Source organism: Phaethon aethereus (assembly GCF_964289735.1).
Source record: "Phaethon aethereus genome assembly, chromosome: 19".
Taxonomy (NCBI): Eukaryota; Metazoa; Chordata; class Aves; order Phaethontiformes; family Phaethontidae; genus Phaethon; species Phaethon aethereus.
In genome coordinates, this window is record NC_138595.1 from 2079813 (window position 1) to 2098131 (window position 18319).

An 18319-nucleotide genomic window follows, 5' to 3' on the forward strand; every position below is an offset into this window, starting at 1 on the left:
GGCAGAGGCAGGTATGAATGGAGTGAGAACTTTCCCTTTGACAGTTATTAGATTTGTTAAAGTCATCGTGGTGGTGACTTATCCTCAGACTTGAATGAACTTTGAAGATTGAAGTCTTCCTACAGCTTGAACATTTCAGGTTAAGGATAAAGCACATGGCACAACAGTATGTGGACAAAGCTTAAAATTAGTTGCTGCTTATGTTATACTTGTTATGTGTATATACAACTCTTAGAGAATTGTTTTTTATATAAGATACTCAGTTAATCCTATAGTTGTTCCAGAGTCTCTGAATGCTTCCCTAAGTGAAAACTTTAACATTACTCTCTTTGCCTCAGTTGAAAGTTTTCATGCCATTAAGCCCAAAGGTAGCAATTCTCGCTTGAGATGTGCTTGAGCTCTTGGCATGGGAAGCTGAGATCATATTTTAGGGAGGCAAACTATATGTTTGGCTTCTTCTTCTTCTCTTGACCAAGTGTCTGCTGCTGACCACAGTTGGAAGTGGGCTTATGTGCTGAACAGATCTTAGGTCTTGCCTAGCCCTGCCTGACTGGGAGGCTGCTGGCCAGTATACTGTATCTGCTCCCCAGTGTTTGGTAGATAAGCTCAGATTCCTAAAAGAATCCTAAGAAACATGAAGTCCTCTGAAAAAAAGAGGTGACACCTGGCAAGGCTGGGGAAAAGGGTGTTTTTGACCAATCAAATCCATCATTTGAATAGCAGTAAATGATGCTATGGATCCTGGACTCCTATCTGGGTTCAGCTATGGTGTTTTAACATTGCATTTCTTATCAGAAGTGAACCCTGCTTTGTCTTCTTCTTTGTTCTGCAATAGCAGGTATTAACCTCAGGTTTTGTTTTTTTGCTTTCTTTTGACCCTTACAGTGCTGAGAGCCCAATTTGTAGGAGCCATGGAAGAGTCTTCCCAACCCACTAAACCCCTGGACATGAACCCTCACTCTCGTTTTATTATTGGCTCTGTGTCAGAGGATAACTCAGAAGATGAGACGAGCTCCTTGGTGAAACTTGATCTGCTAGAGGAGAAAGAGAGGTCTTTGTCGCCTGTATCTGTCTGCTCAGATTCCCTTTCAGATCTAGGACTTTCTAACGCTCAAGATGGCCTGGCAAGTCATATGAGGTATGGATAAAATAGTGCTCATATTCAGTCTTCTGTCTTTACCCCATCCATTCCAAAGATAATCCAAAGATTCAACTTTATGTCTGGGTTTGACCTTAAATGTTTTTATTGTGTCAAGGCATTCCGGCATTCTGTTTCAAAATGACGACTTGTATGTTTATCTGTGTCAAAACCTTCTGTTTTCTATTGGTTTTAATGAAATACCTGTGCCTGAATTCCTTAAGCACCTTTCAGAGTGTTGAGTGTTATGGTGGCCTTGCTTATACTGCCTGTCTCTTGTCCTGGCTTTCAGAAAATGGAAACGTGCTGTCAGATCTTTAAAGTTGTGTATAAGTTTTAGATGGGCCATGTTTGTTGAGAACAAGGACATTATTTGCTTATTTTGTCTTTGTATGGGATTTGCTGTTTAACATGTAGCCAAAGAATTGGCAGGACCCCTGGCTAAGATCAGTGACTCCATACCACTTGAAATGTTTTTTGTTTTGGCTGGAGAAAATTTTTTTGGTAGTTAAAGATTGGTATCCTGCAAAGTGGTGATAAGTCAAGGCTTAATATGGTATCTGCTGCTTGTATCTCAGGGGGATGTTGGCCTCACAGCTGGAGGAAGGGCACTTTCACTCCTACTCCTAATTCTTGATGTCTCAAATGAACTATGAAGTTGGGATTTCGAGATCGTGGTGTTAATATTTGCTTGTCAGAATGCCCCTTTATTTTTATGGTGTTGCTGATTTGCATACCACTAGTGGGATGTACCCATTGGGATTGTCTCTGTTACGGGTTAGGTATCTTGTACTTTTCAGTGTGTGTACAGATCACGGTTTCTCGGCGTCTGATCAGCCTTGCTTCACTCTTCTATGTCCCCTTCATTTGTTTCCCATGTTCCAGGAGGTTTGGTTCCCAGAGCTGTACACACCTGAGCGAGGAGGCATTGTACACAGGGGAGCAGCAGTCAACGAGCAATCACTATACTGAATATTGATAAAGTTATACTAGCTGTATATTGCACTTGTCGCTACTGAGTTGCAGCTGCTCATCCTGGGTTATTTTGCCACCTTGTCAAATTCCTTCAGAAATAGATTCTTGATTCCAAAGCATCTTCAGTCATTCCCAGTTTCGTGGTAAGCTCATAACTGATAAATTTAAAAGAAAATGTTAAACTGTGGTGGTGGCAGAATGGATCCTTACCGAAGCCCTCACTTTCTTGCATCCTTCTAGTTTAACAGAACAGTTGCTCACCACCGTCGATGAATTTCCAGCTACCTTACAGTTGTTTCATGTATACTTGTTTGATTTATGAAAATCAAACTGTTTCGGACAGTGTCAAAAGTCTTCTGAATGTCTGAATTTACTGCAGCAAATGATAGGCCCCAGTTTGCAAGCCTTTTTAGTCTGTAAGGAAGGGGATGCATTTTTCTTTAGGAAAGATTTGTCCTTGACATCTTCCAGCTGGATATAACTTAATTCCTTTTTTGTCTGCTAGTTGCTTACGAATAGGTTGGTGATTGGTTTTTCTGGTGCCTTTCAGACCTGGGATCTCCCAGCAGTTCCTTCCAGTGGTCAGAACTAAATCTGGAAGAGCTTCCTCTTGATTTGCTCTTTCTGCCTGCTTTTTTAACAGGTGTCATCCCATTCCAGGAACACACAGGACAGTCTGAATCCCACTATAGTTTTTACTGAACAATCTCTCACTACCTTTACTTTGTGCTTTTGAAGCAATGGTTGGTTCCAAATAGTCTTCTGGCTTTTACTGACCAGTAGTAGATGTTTATATGACCAGCTAATCTGTTCATCTTGTTCTTCTATTTTGCTGATTTCTTTGCTTGTGCAGATTAAGGAATTTTAATCTGTCCTTTTATTGATGGTTCCCTTCCCACTTTAGGGATCCGTCCTCTGAAAAAAAATAGTAGCAGACTAGGGTTGTGTTGGGGCAGAAGGGGGATACTTTATTTTACAGTGTTGTTATGGTCATACTGCTGGACATGCTTATCCAGCTGGCATTAATATAACAGATATAAAATCTTAAAGCAAATTTAAAAGGGATTATCTTTCCAAAGACTGACAGTTATAATAATTTGGCAGCACAAAAGGTGATTTTGAAGCAGGAAAAGATCTAGCCCTGTAACTATGTATATTTTAGGAACAGAAGAAACTGGATGAACACATGACCATTAGTGTGGAAACAGACAATAGAAGAGCCAGAAAATCAAGCAACTTCTAGGACACTGCCTGGCGTTGGAGAGCTATAATGCAATAGGTGTGCAACCTTGAGCACCTCTGTTGTAACTTGCTTACTTTGGCACTCTCTTTTGAGGGTACTTGACTTTCAGTTAAATTGGAGAGAAATGCCAATTCAAATAAAAAAAGTTGCAGCATTATAGGCTGTTTTTCTAAGATAAAGTGAGATGAATTGAAGTAGTTTTCCAGGATGGTAGTCCCTTTCATCAAAACATTTCCAGATAATGTTTACAGATGGAGAAACTGAGACAGACAAGTTCAGCAACTTGCATGAAGTCATTCTGTGACAGCGAGTTAGTGGAACACAGCTATTCTTGTGTCCAGGTTCCTTTTGGTAACCACAAAGGTACAACACTTTCTGAAGTGACAAAGATAAATTCACGGGGAGTTATGTACTGTTTGACTAGTGGGTCAAACAAGGTGCAGGTCCAAGGGAGCATATATTTTTGAAGACATTGCCAAAAAAACTTTGCTGATTAGTTTCACACAGGAAATTTTGGTCAACTGAAGATGGAGATGGCTTGTATTTGAGGTGAGGGGCTTTGCTGCAGAGAAGTCCTTCTCAGGGAACAATTATGTTTAAAATCCAGGATTAAGTCAGGTGAAAAAGGGTTTGTGAGTGTACCTGAACTATTCTTTTACCTCTTCATAGAGCCTGTCAGGTAGTTGTCAGCCTGTTGCTGACATCTCAGCTGATGGCTGGAAAGAAGAGATTTCTTCTTATAGCACAGGACAGCTGGGAGGTAGGGTTGTCAGCCATCTGATCAAGTTGTTTTTTTCCTCTCATACTCTAGATCACTAAAGTTTAGAGAGTTAAAACTTCCTTTCTCCTCTAAACTCCATTTTGTTGCTTTGTGGAAGCTGACTGTAAAACTGTCTAATCCATAACATTCAGTGCCAGTGATGTTTGTACCTTTTGTGCAGCATCTGTTCCAGCACTTACCTTGACATCCCAAGCAGATTTTCACCCCTCTGAGGAGCACTATGTCAATACTAAAATGTCTGTGATAATTAGAAATGCTCTTCCTTGGTCGTCAGCTCTCATGAACTGTCCTGTTCATGCTATTTTATAGCAAAGAAACTCACTCTAGTAGAGGCCAAATTAACTATCTTTGTGAAAGGTGCTTGAGCCTCTGCTGCCACGGTCGGAGTCTCGTGGCAGTCGTGCCTTGCATCACATCTGGTCATCTGAGAGCCTCTTGTCCTGTAGTAACAGGCATTGCTGCTTCTCTCTTGCTCTCAGAGCCCCATAAAAAGTGACATCACACTGCCCGTTCATGAAGCAGAGATGTTTCAGTAGACTGTTTGGCGTATGTGCAGTACCTGAGATTGCAGGTCTCCTGTCTGAGCTGGAAAATATTGCTGAAGCCTTATCGTCTGACGGGGCTGTGATGTCTAATCGATATATCCTGACCCAGCAGTAGTCTGTATGCCAACTCATGTTTCTTCATTTGAGCATGCAGAGTGTGTGTGCGCTGTGCTGTTCCATCTATCATCTTATTGATCTTGTTAAGTGTTTATGCTGTTGCTAAAGACAATCTTGCTGGGACAGGGTGTACAATACAGGCTTCCATATGCTAGAGATCTATGAAGACCTTTGATTGTGCCAGTTGGCTACTACTTCATAGGATTGTGAAAGCCATGCTCTGCTAGTGAACTTTAAATTGGTGGGTGGTACATCAATGCTTAACAGAAATTCTGTGTTGGAAGAGCAACCGTACAGATTAAAATGTTCTGATTTTTTTCTTGTTTGTTGTGGTGCTTTATTTAAAGAATATCAGTAATAAGAATCATGTAACTGTCCTCCTCACTCTTAGTTATGGTACCTAACATTGGAAACAAGTGTTCTTAAAATACTCCAGTTGTTTACATCAGATGTAAACATCACATGTTTACCCTTTACATCAACTAAATCTACTCTTTTTTGTATTTTGCGCCTTTAGATAATAAAACCAAGCATGCTATTTTTTCGTAATCTTCTTGCTTCCAGTCATAATTGTGTTGTCTTTGAGTTCAGAAATTTCCGTCAGGACTTCCAACCAAAGGCAGTAGTCGTGTTGGGGTACAGTTTTTGCTTCTTGTGTAGTGAGCTGTTGAACAGCTGCTATGCCCTTTTTCTGAAGTTTTAGTGGTAGATTAAGTAACTCTTCTATAAATGCCACTTGGAAACTACTTTGGGTTCTATTTATTTTGCTTAATAAATTGTTCTTCACTATTGTTAAATTTAATTCCTAGCTTCAAAGATAATATCTTGTATGAAATTCTTGTTTAAAATAGAATAAATTCTGCATATCTTCTGGTATTTATACATCAGGGCTCTGATTTCATAAGTAATGAAATGGGTGTACAAAGTCAACTGACAATCCACTTGCATCAACTGAAAGCCAAATTTTTGCAAGTAGCTCAGCGTTTACCTCTGATATTATGCCCACAGAGACTTTAGCTCTTCCTACCTAACAGTATTTGGACTTCTTAGTAAATAGTCTCAATAAATTCCTGAGATGCTTAAGAGGAACTAATTATCTATTAGAGTAATTTTGGAAGAACACCTCAATTTTAGTCCAGATAGTAGTGTGTTGAGCACGCCCAGCCTGGCACTGGGACAGGGTGTCTGCTTAGAAGCCAGTCGTAGAGTGATTGCACAGAGTACTAAAAGAAATAAAGGATCCTTCTGAGCTTGTTTTGAATTTTAAAAAACTCCTTTCCAGTCCAACTGTTCGTGGTTGGGAGATTACACTGTAGAGCGTTGATCTTGTAAAATCATAAGTGTTGCTGTAATTTTATGCACAACTGTGTGCATAGAAGTACAAGTACGCTTTAGTGTCTGCAAGGCTGATGCTTTCACTGCTGTGTCCGAGGCTGGCCCAGCTGCACCAGGAAGGATTTCTCCTTTGCTGAACTGATTCCTTCCCGTTCCAGCTCTCTGCGTACTCCGGGCTGTGGGACTGCTGCGGGAGATGAAGGCTCCTCCTCTTGCTCTGCCGCCTGGGCTATCAGTTGCCTTGGTGCTGCTGAGGTTTTTGTGTAGGGTGACTTGTATGGGTTTGCATCTCACAGACCAGAGGGCCGTTAATGAAACTGGAATTACACGCTGCTTGCTGAGACATTTTCCTTTGCATATGATCAATTGCTGTTGGCTTAGCAGATAGAGGAGAGCGATACTGTTGCATGTTTCTGCAAGTCATTGAACTAAAGCTGCGCATTTTCAAGGAACTCCTGCCAAAACAAAGGATTTAGTTCCTTTTGTTACCACTGCTGCCAGTGAGTGATGTTGTGATTTATATTTTGAACTTCATCAGCTGGAGTGAAAAGCTGAATTTCCTCCTGTATCTCTTGAAAAAGAGGAAACTTGTAAAGTGTTTTGGATTCCTAGCTGTTTTGGGTTATACTGATAACCTGTGAATTACAACTTTTTTCTTCTCTGAAAGCTACTCTGATTAGTGAGCACATTAAAGGATTTTTGATCTCAATACCTCTCAAAAGTAGCATTCGTCTTGTTTTGGTGTAACACATATTTTACTTCATTTGACCTCAGCTAACATGGGAAATGTCATCTCTAAATTCTGTAGTTTGTAGGGAGATTTTGCAAAGATTAGCTGGCTGAGGTACCACAGTGGTGACAGTATCTCCTGCTTGCTTACTTATCTGATATTTCTAATTGAAAAGATAACGAAGTATACTTTGTCCCTATCAGAATACTTTAGAGCACCCTCCTGTATCTTGCTGAATGCCTTTGCTTTTTACCCACTTTGGGACATGTAGCAAAGGCATTCAAAGACAAGTGCTTTTGCAGAATCCCCTCACAGCCTAGTGCTTGTACCTTCAGTGATTGCAGGAGGAGTTCTCAGTGAATGTAGGCTTGCAACAAATCTGGGAGAAGGGGAAGTGTCATTAAACTTTATTTTAGGTAAGGAAGGCAAAGAAACCCCAGGAATAAGTTGGACCTCTTGACTCCATATCGTAACTCTGTAAGACTATTAGCTGAAATGGCTGCACCATGCTTTCTGTACAGGATTCTCTTACTCTAGGCAAAACCTCTTTTGGTAATAAATTTTATGCAAAACTCCCCAACCTACCCCCTTAATTCTGGTTGTTAAAAAAGATACATTCTCTGGTTCGTGCAGATCAGATCTGTTCAACACTTGAACTTTGTCAAAGAGCACTGGGAAGGCTCCCCTGCCAAAAATGACAATTTTTGTAGTTTTCTCAGTTCCAGAACTGTCTTCTACTGTTGTTAATTTTTGTCTTGGTGGCAGGGCTTGACCTGGAGAGTGTTAGGCCATTGTGCCAGGAATATGTGGAATTTTGTACTTCGTGAGGATGTAAAAGTAAACATCTTTCAGTACTTTGTGGTTTTAGGAACTGCAGTACGGATATCAGTTCAGTTTAAATGTGGCTATTTATTTGGATTGACATTTGGATTTATTGGGTATTTTTGAGGGGTCAAAATTTGGTGCCATGGGTCTAAGTGGGAAGGACATGATGAAGAAAGGGGTTCTGAAAGATAAATTTGAAGGAGAAGGAAGTGGCTTGGAGCATGTAGGAGGCTAGAGGCTCGTTGAGCATGAGACTCAAAGTTGAGTGCAGAATACCTTGGAAGGAACAGTTGGAGGGAATGGGGTATGTTGAAGAGCCTCAGGAGTGAGTGCGTAAGAGTGTGTGATCCAGAGGAGCTCAGTGAGCTTTAAATCATCAGGTTCCCTCCCACAGTAACAGCTGTGATGTTGCTTTGGAACTTGGAAGGAACACCAGGATTAGGTGCGTGTGCCCTGTGGGTATGGTCCAGTTTAAAATGCATGCGGCATGGCAGATAAAAAGCCAGGCATGTGGTTTAGGAGAAGAAAATACCTGACAAACAAGTGTTCAGCACTTAAAATCTGCATCTGTTGCAACTCTTGGTACTTGGTTATTTGAGAGGAATCCTATCAGCTTGTGCCAGTTTGGGCTCTGTAGTTTTGGAATCAAAGTTGCTGCTTTAGGCTAAAGACCTGCCTTGATGGCTGTTCAAAATCTGCGTTAGCATGTAGGTGAAGTTATTTAGCCAGGGAGCAGGGAGAGGGCTGCTTTTGTTTTTTGTGCCGCATCCTTTATTTAATTTCCTGAAATCTGTAGGCTCCATCCTTTGTCAGAGCTGAGTTGAGTTTGTTTGTTTTTTTTTTTTCCCCATTTTATTTATAGGTTGAAGCATTGATTTCTGGCAGTGCTTGCATTCAAGCCAACTGTTTCTGTCTCTTTAAAATTGCAGGCAAAAACTGTCTTTGAATAAGTCCAGATTGCTGCCTCCCAGTGCCTATTACCCGAGACAGTGAACCATTTACTCCAGCTGCAGAATTCTGCATTGCTTGATCGTTTACAGACATGCTTGCTCTTTCTCTCTGCCTTTTTGTGAAGTAGGTTGCAAGGGCAGATCTAAAACCGGAGCAGATCTTACAGATGCTTCAACTGGCTTGAGTCTTACCACGCAGATCAGATACATTTTCACATCAGCGCTTACATATTTACAAAACATAAAGCCCAAATTGATGATGAAAGCTGCCCTCTCTCCACACCCTTTACAGGCCTAATCCAGAGGGTAGAGGGGGAAAAAAAAAAATCCTTTCTCGAGGGGTGTGTGTGTGTGCATGTGTGTATGTGCTGCAGTCTCCTTAAGGCTGCCTTTCAAACAAGCCAGCTAATGCATCACTGCCTTCGGAATAAACTGCTACGTCACTGATAGCACTTGGCATGTTACAGTGCTGGGATCAATGCAGGCTCCTAGCTGCGATGTGCGTCAGGTACGTGTCTGTAATGAATGCTTTTTTTTTCCTTGGAGGCTAGAACAGAGGAGAGCTGCGCAGGCTTTCCTTTTGTCTAACAGCAGGCCTAGGGTCTAAAGAGGGGGAAGGTTTTCATATGGTATTTGCCATTTGTGTTCTGAATAGTGTTACGTTTAGGAAAAGAGCTTTGTAGTGTGTGCGTGTTGATGGTAAGTATTGTATCAGAATGACGGATCCTTGCGTAGCATATTTTTGTAGGGATGTTGCAGCAAATCATGTCCATTGATTTCACAGCAGTGAGTTCAGCTGATGGAAGGCACGGTGAATATTTTTAACCAGTTCCGAAGCTGCTCCTCTAACATCAAGCTGTGTGTAGATGTAGGATTTGTTTCCTTGCAGCTACGACGGTCAGAAACTGTTTGGATTGGGGACTGTGGGTGGGGTGTTTTTGAAGCAGAGGCAAATGTTTGGGAAGCCGTTTTCACAAAAACTGAAAAATAAAATTTCAGTTATACTGTGTATAAATTTTAATCGCAAATTGGGGTCAAAACCTGAGTAAGTCTAATGGAACCATAGATCATGCATGTATTTTATTTTGAAAAATAGACTATTTCCTACATGAAATAAATACCCAGTAGAGTCACTGAATGTCTGTTGGGATTTGCTGGTCTTACATAGTGATGACCAACAGAGAAAGTGACACAGATTTTATCACACAGAGTATGTAGGTTCCTGATTCTCTACCTTTACGATCCCTTGTTTGGAACTGGTGAAATGGTGGGTTTGTGGTAGCCTCCCTGTAGAGATGAAGGGAAGTAGGAGCCTGGAGAACCTGGGAGAGCAGACTTCCATGGTGTGGGAGGCGGGGACCCCAAATCTCTCTGATGGGGTGGGAGCGGGGATCTGTGCCACTCCTGGCTAAGTGGTGCGGCAGGGAGGTCTCTCAAGATGGAGCCAGTGCTGGAAAATACTTCAAGACAAGTTGCTTTTTCTTACATGCTTCTGTTTTAAAATGAATTAAATTTCCGGTGTACTTCAATAGTTTGGTAGTTGGAGTAGCTCTTCAAAGAGGAAACTAAGGCTGACAGGTGAGAAGGGCATTTGGTTATTAGGTAGGTGTATAATGTTGGGGTTTTTTTGTTCGTTTAAACTCTGTTCTTTCCCTGGTACCTCATGTCTCTGCTGCCTGGTGAAGAGATTTATTTCCACTGTGACTGCCCTCTTCACTGCCACAGTGTGTCGCTGTCCCCTTTACCCTTCTGCTGACAATGCTTGAAGAAATTGGATCTGCACAGAATTGTTTGCCTGCACTTTATCAGACACATGGCACTTGCTGTTGGTCATCCCTCATATCTCCTGCACTATTCTTAGTTCCCTGGCTCCTGCAGTGACCTCACCTTGCCCTTCAGGGCTCAAGGTTGCATACTGTCATCCTGTTAATGTGACACTTTTCCTCTGGGTACTTGTTCCTTTTTTTTTTTTAAGTGATCCCCTCCTGGGTGACTGCATGGCTTTTCCTCAGACTCCTGGGATGTGTGTGTATCAAATAAAAGCTGTGCTACCTGGATATGGCCCTATGCCAGGACAGACCTAGATGTCCTCAAATTTAAAGATATAATCCAGTTGCTGTGTCTAGTTCCAACCCAGCTTTGATCATCGCTCTACTGCTGCAGTCATTGCCCTTGCTTATCCTTTCCCTAACCCCAAATTTGCAGTTTATGTTTTTGCACGTGCTCAATACTGAGTAAACAGTCTTCCTTTCTCCAGGGATGTTTTTGGACCCTGCAGTACTGTAGCACTTTGCTTGTGAGGATATTTATTCTAATAGCACTTGCAGTAATCTCATCTCCATTTTATATGTGGAGAAACAGAGGCACAGAAAACTTAGTGACTTGTCCAGGATCTCCAGGTTCTGAGCTGGTGTCCCGAGCGATCTCTTGTCTCATGTCTGGGTCACCACTGTGCTCTGTGTGCCTCTACAAACTCTGCATCTGACGTTCTTCTCTGCAGCCCTGGAAACGTTTTCCTTATCACCCCCACCCCCCCAAGAAAAAATCTGATATTAAATCCTACGTGTTGATTGAATTCTTCAGGCTTATTAGCCCCTATAGTTGCTCCTTTGCTCTCGCAAAGCTAGCTGCTGAGGAGGTGCTCGCCGGCTCCCGGCGCAGTTGTGTGGCCAGCGGCGCAGGCTTCCTCTGGACGCTGACGGAGCGTGCGGGGAAGCTGTGCGGTCTGCGCTTCCACGCGTGACCCCCGCTGTGGGGAGCGTGAACTGGGGCTGACCGTTGCTGCGAACGGCCGCTGTGCATCGCGTGGGCTGCAGCAGCGATGCCGTGGGTGAAGCCTGATTACGTAACCTGTAGATCATTTTCTCTCGTTCCTGATCAGCTGCTTTCCTCTGAACGCAGAAGGGGGAAGCTGCTACCCTCTCTGTGCATGCTGCGTCACAGGAAGAGTGACTGAGAGAGAGGGGTGGTGGAAAGCAAGGGACAAAGGTTAAAAGATTGAAGCAATCTGGGAAGTGCCACTGCTTCAAGGAGAATTGCATGAGTGCAAGGGGCTCTTTGCAGCTTTCTTCTGCTGGATTTTGAGCTGCGGTATTGAAAAAAATAAAATAGCAGCAGCTATTTATATTAGACAAGTCATAAGCAAGCCTGAAATCTGTTAATTCCTTCACTGAGAGAGCATGGAGGATTCTGCAGAGCAGAGTCAGGAAATGAGATATCACATGCTGCAAAGGTAAGAATTGCAGATATGATTGTCTCCTGGGAGCAGCGGCCGTCTTGGACTGAGGCAGTTGGGCATGCTGTACTGGAAATGCATACTGATATTTTTCCATGTTAATTTTATCCTCTGAAACCTCACCAGTGACTGTGAGGTATCTGTGCATGCAGGCTGTAAGAAAGATGCTAGAATACATTTTAGTTGGGGAATCAGTGTTAAAGTTTGAGATTCTGGTCAACTTCTGACCTCTATAAACTGAAGGATAGATGAGCATTTTGAAAGTTCCTACAGAGCAAAACACTGCAGTTGTGACCTGGTGATTAACAGGGATGACTGTTACTAACTCAGCATTTATTCTGTTTTGTTTAGAGCTCGGTGTTCGTTCTTCCTTGCTGCCCAAATTCTACCTCATCTTACCCTGCAAAAAGAAAAAGTATCTCCTCTTTTGATTATAATGTGCAGCCTGCTGCTATTAGTAAATAAACTTAATGTCCTTAGTATGCTTACTGTCACAAATTAAATGGAACTATACTTATCAACAAGTGTTTGTGCATTATTCTGGATGATGAACCTCTGGTTTTGTTGACATTTTATCTGTAGCAGTATCTTTATGTGCGTAGTAACTTCAACTTGACAGGATAGTTCATTCATACGTGTTCACAAATTCTGACCTCAAGATTTCTATCTTTTTTTCTATTTTATATTGAGACTGCTCTCAATAAAACTCCAATGAATAAACCTGTCTCACTTGTTGGACTCTGCTCCTTCCTTGCCATGCCATAGATTCTGACCCTCTTCAAATACATGAATTTAGTAGAAATTCCACCTTAACTACACCTTTCCTATTTTTCTTGCCTGTTGGCTCCTGTCCTTCAATTCCTGGTCTGAGATTATCACAGAGCAGTTTGTGAATTCTATCTGATAGGGACAAGTTTTAAGTTCAGTGACGATGTCTGTCTCCGAAGTGCAGCTCTCTGGAAGAAGGGAAAGTACACAGGGGAAGAACCTCTGCACGCTTAACTTACTCTTCTGCCCTTCCCTGGATATCAGCCAGTAGCTCTTCTTTGAGACAAGTTACTAGACTGGACGTACTTTGGTCTGACCTAGTACAGCCATTTATGTCCCAGAATATCACTGGGAGATAGGCATCTGCTTTCTTCTAGCATGCTTTAAAATCCCCATGTTGATCTTGTTTTTCCTATTACCTTTACTTCTCCCACTCTTAGCTTCATGGATTGCTTCAAGGTCTCTTTCACTGTGCTTAGAACAGGTTTTCACTTCCCAGTTAAGTTCAATATTTGCAAGACTTTGAAGTTCTCCACTAGCATGGCCATTTGTCATGGAAATATCTTATGTGTGGCAGAGAAAGACTGATGTGGTAACAGAAGACACAGGATCTGAATTTCAAGTGCTGTAAATAGGCTTTCTTGCTGTTCTGGAAATCCTCACGAAGTCAGGGTTGTGCCACACTAGGCTGTCACAGCCAAAATAGATGGTGTGCACACAGGCGGAGAGGCAGGGAAGGATCCACGCCATCCTGTGTGTGGTAGATAAACACGTCTTTATGGTCAGAGCTGGGCACTGATCTTGCCTTACCTGAAAGATCACCTTTCATTCTAGTACAGTCCATGGTTAGTTATACCAGGATTTGGCAAATACCTTTTTGAATAGGTTGACCTAGATGATAAGGGTCAAGATCCGTTTTGTTAATGTGTACCGCAAAGCGCAGTGTAGTCTGTGTTACTACCATGATTGTTCTTAGGAAAGATAGATTAGATGACCTTAAAAGGTCCCTTCTAACCCAGAGACTCTATGGGTAAGAGAACATCTGGATTTAAACCAGGTACTAGCTACAGTTTCTCCAGGGCTTCTTTCATCAGCGAATTTTTTAGTCAGAATACTGGTCTGTGATGTTCCTGTGCTCCTGATGAAGGGCTAAGGAGGGTCTGCATTCCAGATGGGTAAATCTTTGTAGGCCATAACATGTTTATGAGGGAACACGAGGGAGAATCTGTGTGTTTCCTCTCAGGCTGTCACCAAGCACCTCTAACAGTAGCTCGTTCAAGCCACGGTGCTCCAAACCTCACATGGGGCAGTGAACCTCACAGGTACAGCTCTCGGGCTACCTGCCCTTGGTGGCTGGGTTTAAAAGGAGATGTCTAGATGTTGTACATGACTTGGCTTGTCCTTGGGTTGGTTTTTCCTCTGTGTCCTCCCCCAGCAATTTCAGTCACTTTCTGCTGCATCCCATCCCATTTCCCGGTGGAGTTGCTCAATGGGATCAGTGCTTCAGCAGCTGTTTAGGACAGAGGTTCCTGACGGAACCTTCCCGTGGCTGAAGGGCAGCCCGCAGGGCCCGCGTGCAGCCCGATGCTGGTTACCCAGCTGCTCCAGTGGCACTGACCCCCTTGGTTGCAGTCGGGTCTTTCCAAAGCATTGAGTAGTTTTTTTTAATACCTTCCCAATACTCATCTCTCCTTCCTGCAGAAAGGTTCTGTAGTCCTGCATGGTGGCATGGGTAAGGGCTTCAGTCAGTTTGTGGGAAAGGAACCCGTTACGAAAAGCACGCTAAATACAGTAAGAAAAATGAGTAAACTGTGGCGTGACCTGAGAGGTAAAGCTTCAGGGGCTTTAAAATAAAAAGTATTTTGTTATCGCTGCAGTCATGCTGCACTATGGTAGACGCAAGGTGCGACGAGCAGGTCTTTGCTTTTCTATTTGAGTTTCCTCTCACAATTTCAGCTTTGTAAATTTTAGCAGATCAAATGCTGTAGCGCTTGCAAAAGCAAAGGGTAACTTATCCACGTGTCACTTCTGAGGAAGCTGAAGCGTAAGAAAGGGAAGTGACTGTCCTATTCCCAAACAGACAGTGGCAGAGCACAGGGCTGATCTTGTCAGACACAAAACTGGTTTCACTGCTTGTAGTGGAAGTAATGTGATTAATTTGTCCTCTAGCGCTCAGAACTTTTGAGGAAAATATTTAAGACTGGGTGGTGGAAAATTCATGTAAAATGATAGCAGAGTCTCTCATTTACATCTGGAGACTTATTTGTTGTGGTTCCCAAATAGGATTTCTTGATAGAATCTGATCTTAGTAGCTTGTTTCACCAAAGCCAGAAAACTTTGTTGTCATTTCCCAGGTTTCCTAGATGAATTGAAGCAATGTGGTGGAGTATTGTTCTGTGTTGGGCAGCAATATACAGTGAACATATTTTTACCTATTTATATATTAACCACAATTTCTCCAGATAATTTCTGGAGAAATTTCACAATTTCTGGCTTTTTCAGAGAGATGACTGAAAGGTATTTAAAAAACAAAGTCATCCCTGTAAAAGCTGAGGACCAGATGCCACAGTGGTCTGGAGGCAAGTAGAGATTCTGCTTGTCTGCTTGGGGAACACGGTCAAGGGGAACTTTACAAATTATTCACATATCCTTTTCTATTTTTGTACACCTGCACTGCCAAGTTGCTTTTTTCTGACTCCCACAAATTTCCTTAGGCCCAGTATGTCTGGTTTACACCTTGTAAAGCAAGGCCGGGACAGGAAGAAAGTTGATGTGCAGAGGGATTTCACTGTGGCTTCTCCAGCGGAATTTGTTACGCGTTTTGGAGGGAATAAAGTTATTGAAAAGGTAAGTTACTGAACTTTTTTACTTTAGCATATTGCATTTTGTTCCTTTCCCTTGAGCTATGACTTGTCTCTGTATAAGGCTGTATGCTGCAGATACCAAAATATTAATATTCCTGAACTTGGAAGTTGTACTTCTGCCTGTAAACATTGTGTTTGCATTTTATTTTTTATGTGATAAATAAACATCCCATTGTTTTAGCTTAGTGTGACGGGAAGAATTGAGTGAGCTAGAGCACTTCTGCTGATACAGAAGGATTTATGGACAGATATAACACAAGTAGACTGGAAAAAAGACTAAGAAAATTATTTAAAAATACATCATCATTTAATGGATGAGGTCTCTTCCTTTCAGGTATTGAATATCGTAGCCACTCGTTATGCCTATTCTTATGTGTCCTTCTGCTCTTTAATCCAAACAAAGCATAATATGTTAAAATCTTTATGGTTGAGCAAGAGCTGATTTCTGAATTGACTGGTTGGTCATTAAATTTTCTTGCTGAATTGAATGCTGGCTAACAAAACTGTACAGCCCCAAAATTGGACGAAGAGTCTTTAGAGAAAAAACCGTTTTCATGAACGTTTAGTGTTTTGTGCTGTTTAGACTCTACCTCATCCCTTGCTTCTAATATACTCAGGTCCTGATAGCGAATAATGGCATTGCAGCAGTGAAATGCATGAGATCCATCCGACGCTGGTCCTATGAGATGTTTCGAAATGAGCGGGCCATCAGATTCGTTGTCATGGTGACTCCTGAGGATCTGAAAGCAAATGCAGGTGTGTTGTAAAGAGTGTGAAGGTGCACAACCTTCTCCTTGCACAGACCTGTGTGCCCCCAGGAACACAAGAAGTTGAATGTATGTCCACTGCATCATGTCCCATTCTGTCAAGTAACAGATTTTCCTGGGAGGAGATTAAGTACTTCCCGTACTGTAGATTTAAGGAGTTTTAGACCAAATACCTTTTATTAGATTTGCAATCTAAATGAGACCTTCTTTGTGTTTGCAGAGTATATTAAAATGGCAGATCACTACGTCCCAGTTCCAGGAGGACCGAACAATAACAACTATGCAAATGTGGAACTCATTCTTGATATTGCCAAGCGGATTCCAGTGCAGGTGAGAAGTGTCAAAGATAGTTTTCAAAACACGAGGTAACACTAAGCAATCTTCCCTCCTTAAATAATGAGTTGTCTCTGGGGAAAAAGACAGGTCAAAGAAATTGAAATTACAAACACTTACTGGCACCAAAAGGCAATGCATATTACAATGCAGTGGATTTCCTACTCTTAATATCTCTGGGAGGTAGAAGGTTCCCTTCACCCTTTCAGTTGCCTACACTGAGTTCCTCTTCAACCGCTTGTTTTGGCAGCCTTCTTTGACTTGTGTACAAGATGCAAGACACTAGCCCTTTAAACTAAGCATACCATGTAGTTCAGGAGGCTGGTCTGGCTTTTGAACATTATGAGGCTGTTTTCAATGAGGAAAAGAGAGGCTTGAAATATCTGCATTCTTTCTATTTCTGCTCACTTGCTTGTTTTACTAAAACAAAGAGTGAGTTATGCTGTTTTCTTCTGCAGGCTGTATGGGCTGGCTGGGGCCATGCATCTGAGAACCCTAAACTACCAGAACTTCTCCACAAAAATGGGATTGCTTTCATGGGTGAGGAGATACACTTTTGGTCTAATGTCTAATCTTTATTTTAAGATGGGTGGTTTTAGTGAAATAGAAAATCCTGAGTCTGAGAGAGCGCCATGAGGTATGGTTTACAAGTGTGAGATTCATGATATGTTCTTTACAGTAGTCAGAGCAACAGAATATGCTGTCCAACAGCGTAATCTGTTTCCAATTGTCAAGGCTAACGAAACTAGATAAGGTTTGAACATATGCTGGGAAATGGTTCTTGTATGGGAGGAGTGGCAAGTTCTCCAGCGTATCTTTGAATATTGAGAGGTACAAGATGTGAAACGATTCCCGTTAAAGTAGATTGTTCCAAAAGCTGAATGTCCCTGTTGTCATTGTATAAGAGGGTGTTTTGTAGTTCAATTTTATGGAAAGAGTGGAGTTCCGTGTGGACAGTACATGAAGTTTGTGGTGTAGTTAGCAGTGTAGTTAACCAAGTGCTGGAGATGTTTGTTGCGGTAAGCCTTGTCTCCTGAACCACATGGATCTGAATATTGGATAAGGTTTTGGACACGTGCTGTGTTTAAAACTAAAGATGGACTTGTGATAAAAGTCATGGTCTGAACATAGCCTGGGGATAGTTGTATCATGTTCTGACTTCTAGCGGATCTTTTTATCTGTAATGTCTTGAGCCATAACCACAGATATACTCTGGACCTTTGAAGAGAAGTGGATTTAAAAGTTGTATTTTAATTCCAGTTTAAATCTCTTGCCAATCATACACTAAAATCCCATGCAAGCCACATTTCAAGTAAAATCAGGGCACTGAATTACTATTCCAGTAGCATGTGATGTGCCCACCTAATACCAGTTACTAGTACCTGCCATCCCTTTGAGAGCAAGTCCAGCTTGAGGACACATGGACAGAGAGTGGTCCTTGCAAGCTGAGTGTGCCAGGACTTCGTTAACAGGATGGACACTTAACAAGCTATTGTGATGTGTCTGTGGTTGCATTGCTGTAGTTTCAAGTGCCTTTTCCTCCTTCTTGGTCAAAAGTACTCTAGTCTGTTTGCCTTCAGTTTCCTGGCTGATACTAGATAGATCCTGGCTCTCTGTTTTGGTTCAGAAATGTTGATTTATACCAGTTGAGACGTGGCATGCAGCAACCCTGCTAAGACTGTTTATTTATCCCTCTTACACGGAACCCAAATC

At 42.1% G+C, this 18319-nt stretch overlaps 1 protein-coding gene across 1 annotated transcript in view; it reads left to right on the forward strand.

Moving 5' to 3' along the window:
- Positions 1-15356: 15356 nt before the first annotated feature.
- ACACA (acetyl-CoA carboxylase alpha) overlaps positions 15357-18319 on the forward strand; it is a gene marked incomplete at its 3' end in the record, with an annotated part of 113249 nt that continues 110286 nt past the window's right edge. The window contains 4 exon segments of the mRNA XM_082008650.1: positions 15357-15489; positions 16124-16262; positions 16494-16603; positions 17065-17146. Coding sequence (XP_081864776.1) covers positions 15364-15489; positions 16124-16262; positions 16494-16603; positions 17065-17146 — 457 coding nt within the window. The 5' untranslated portion in view covers positions 15357-15363.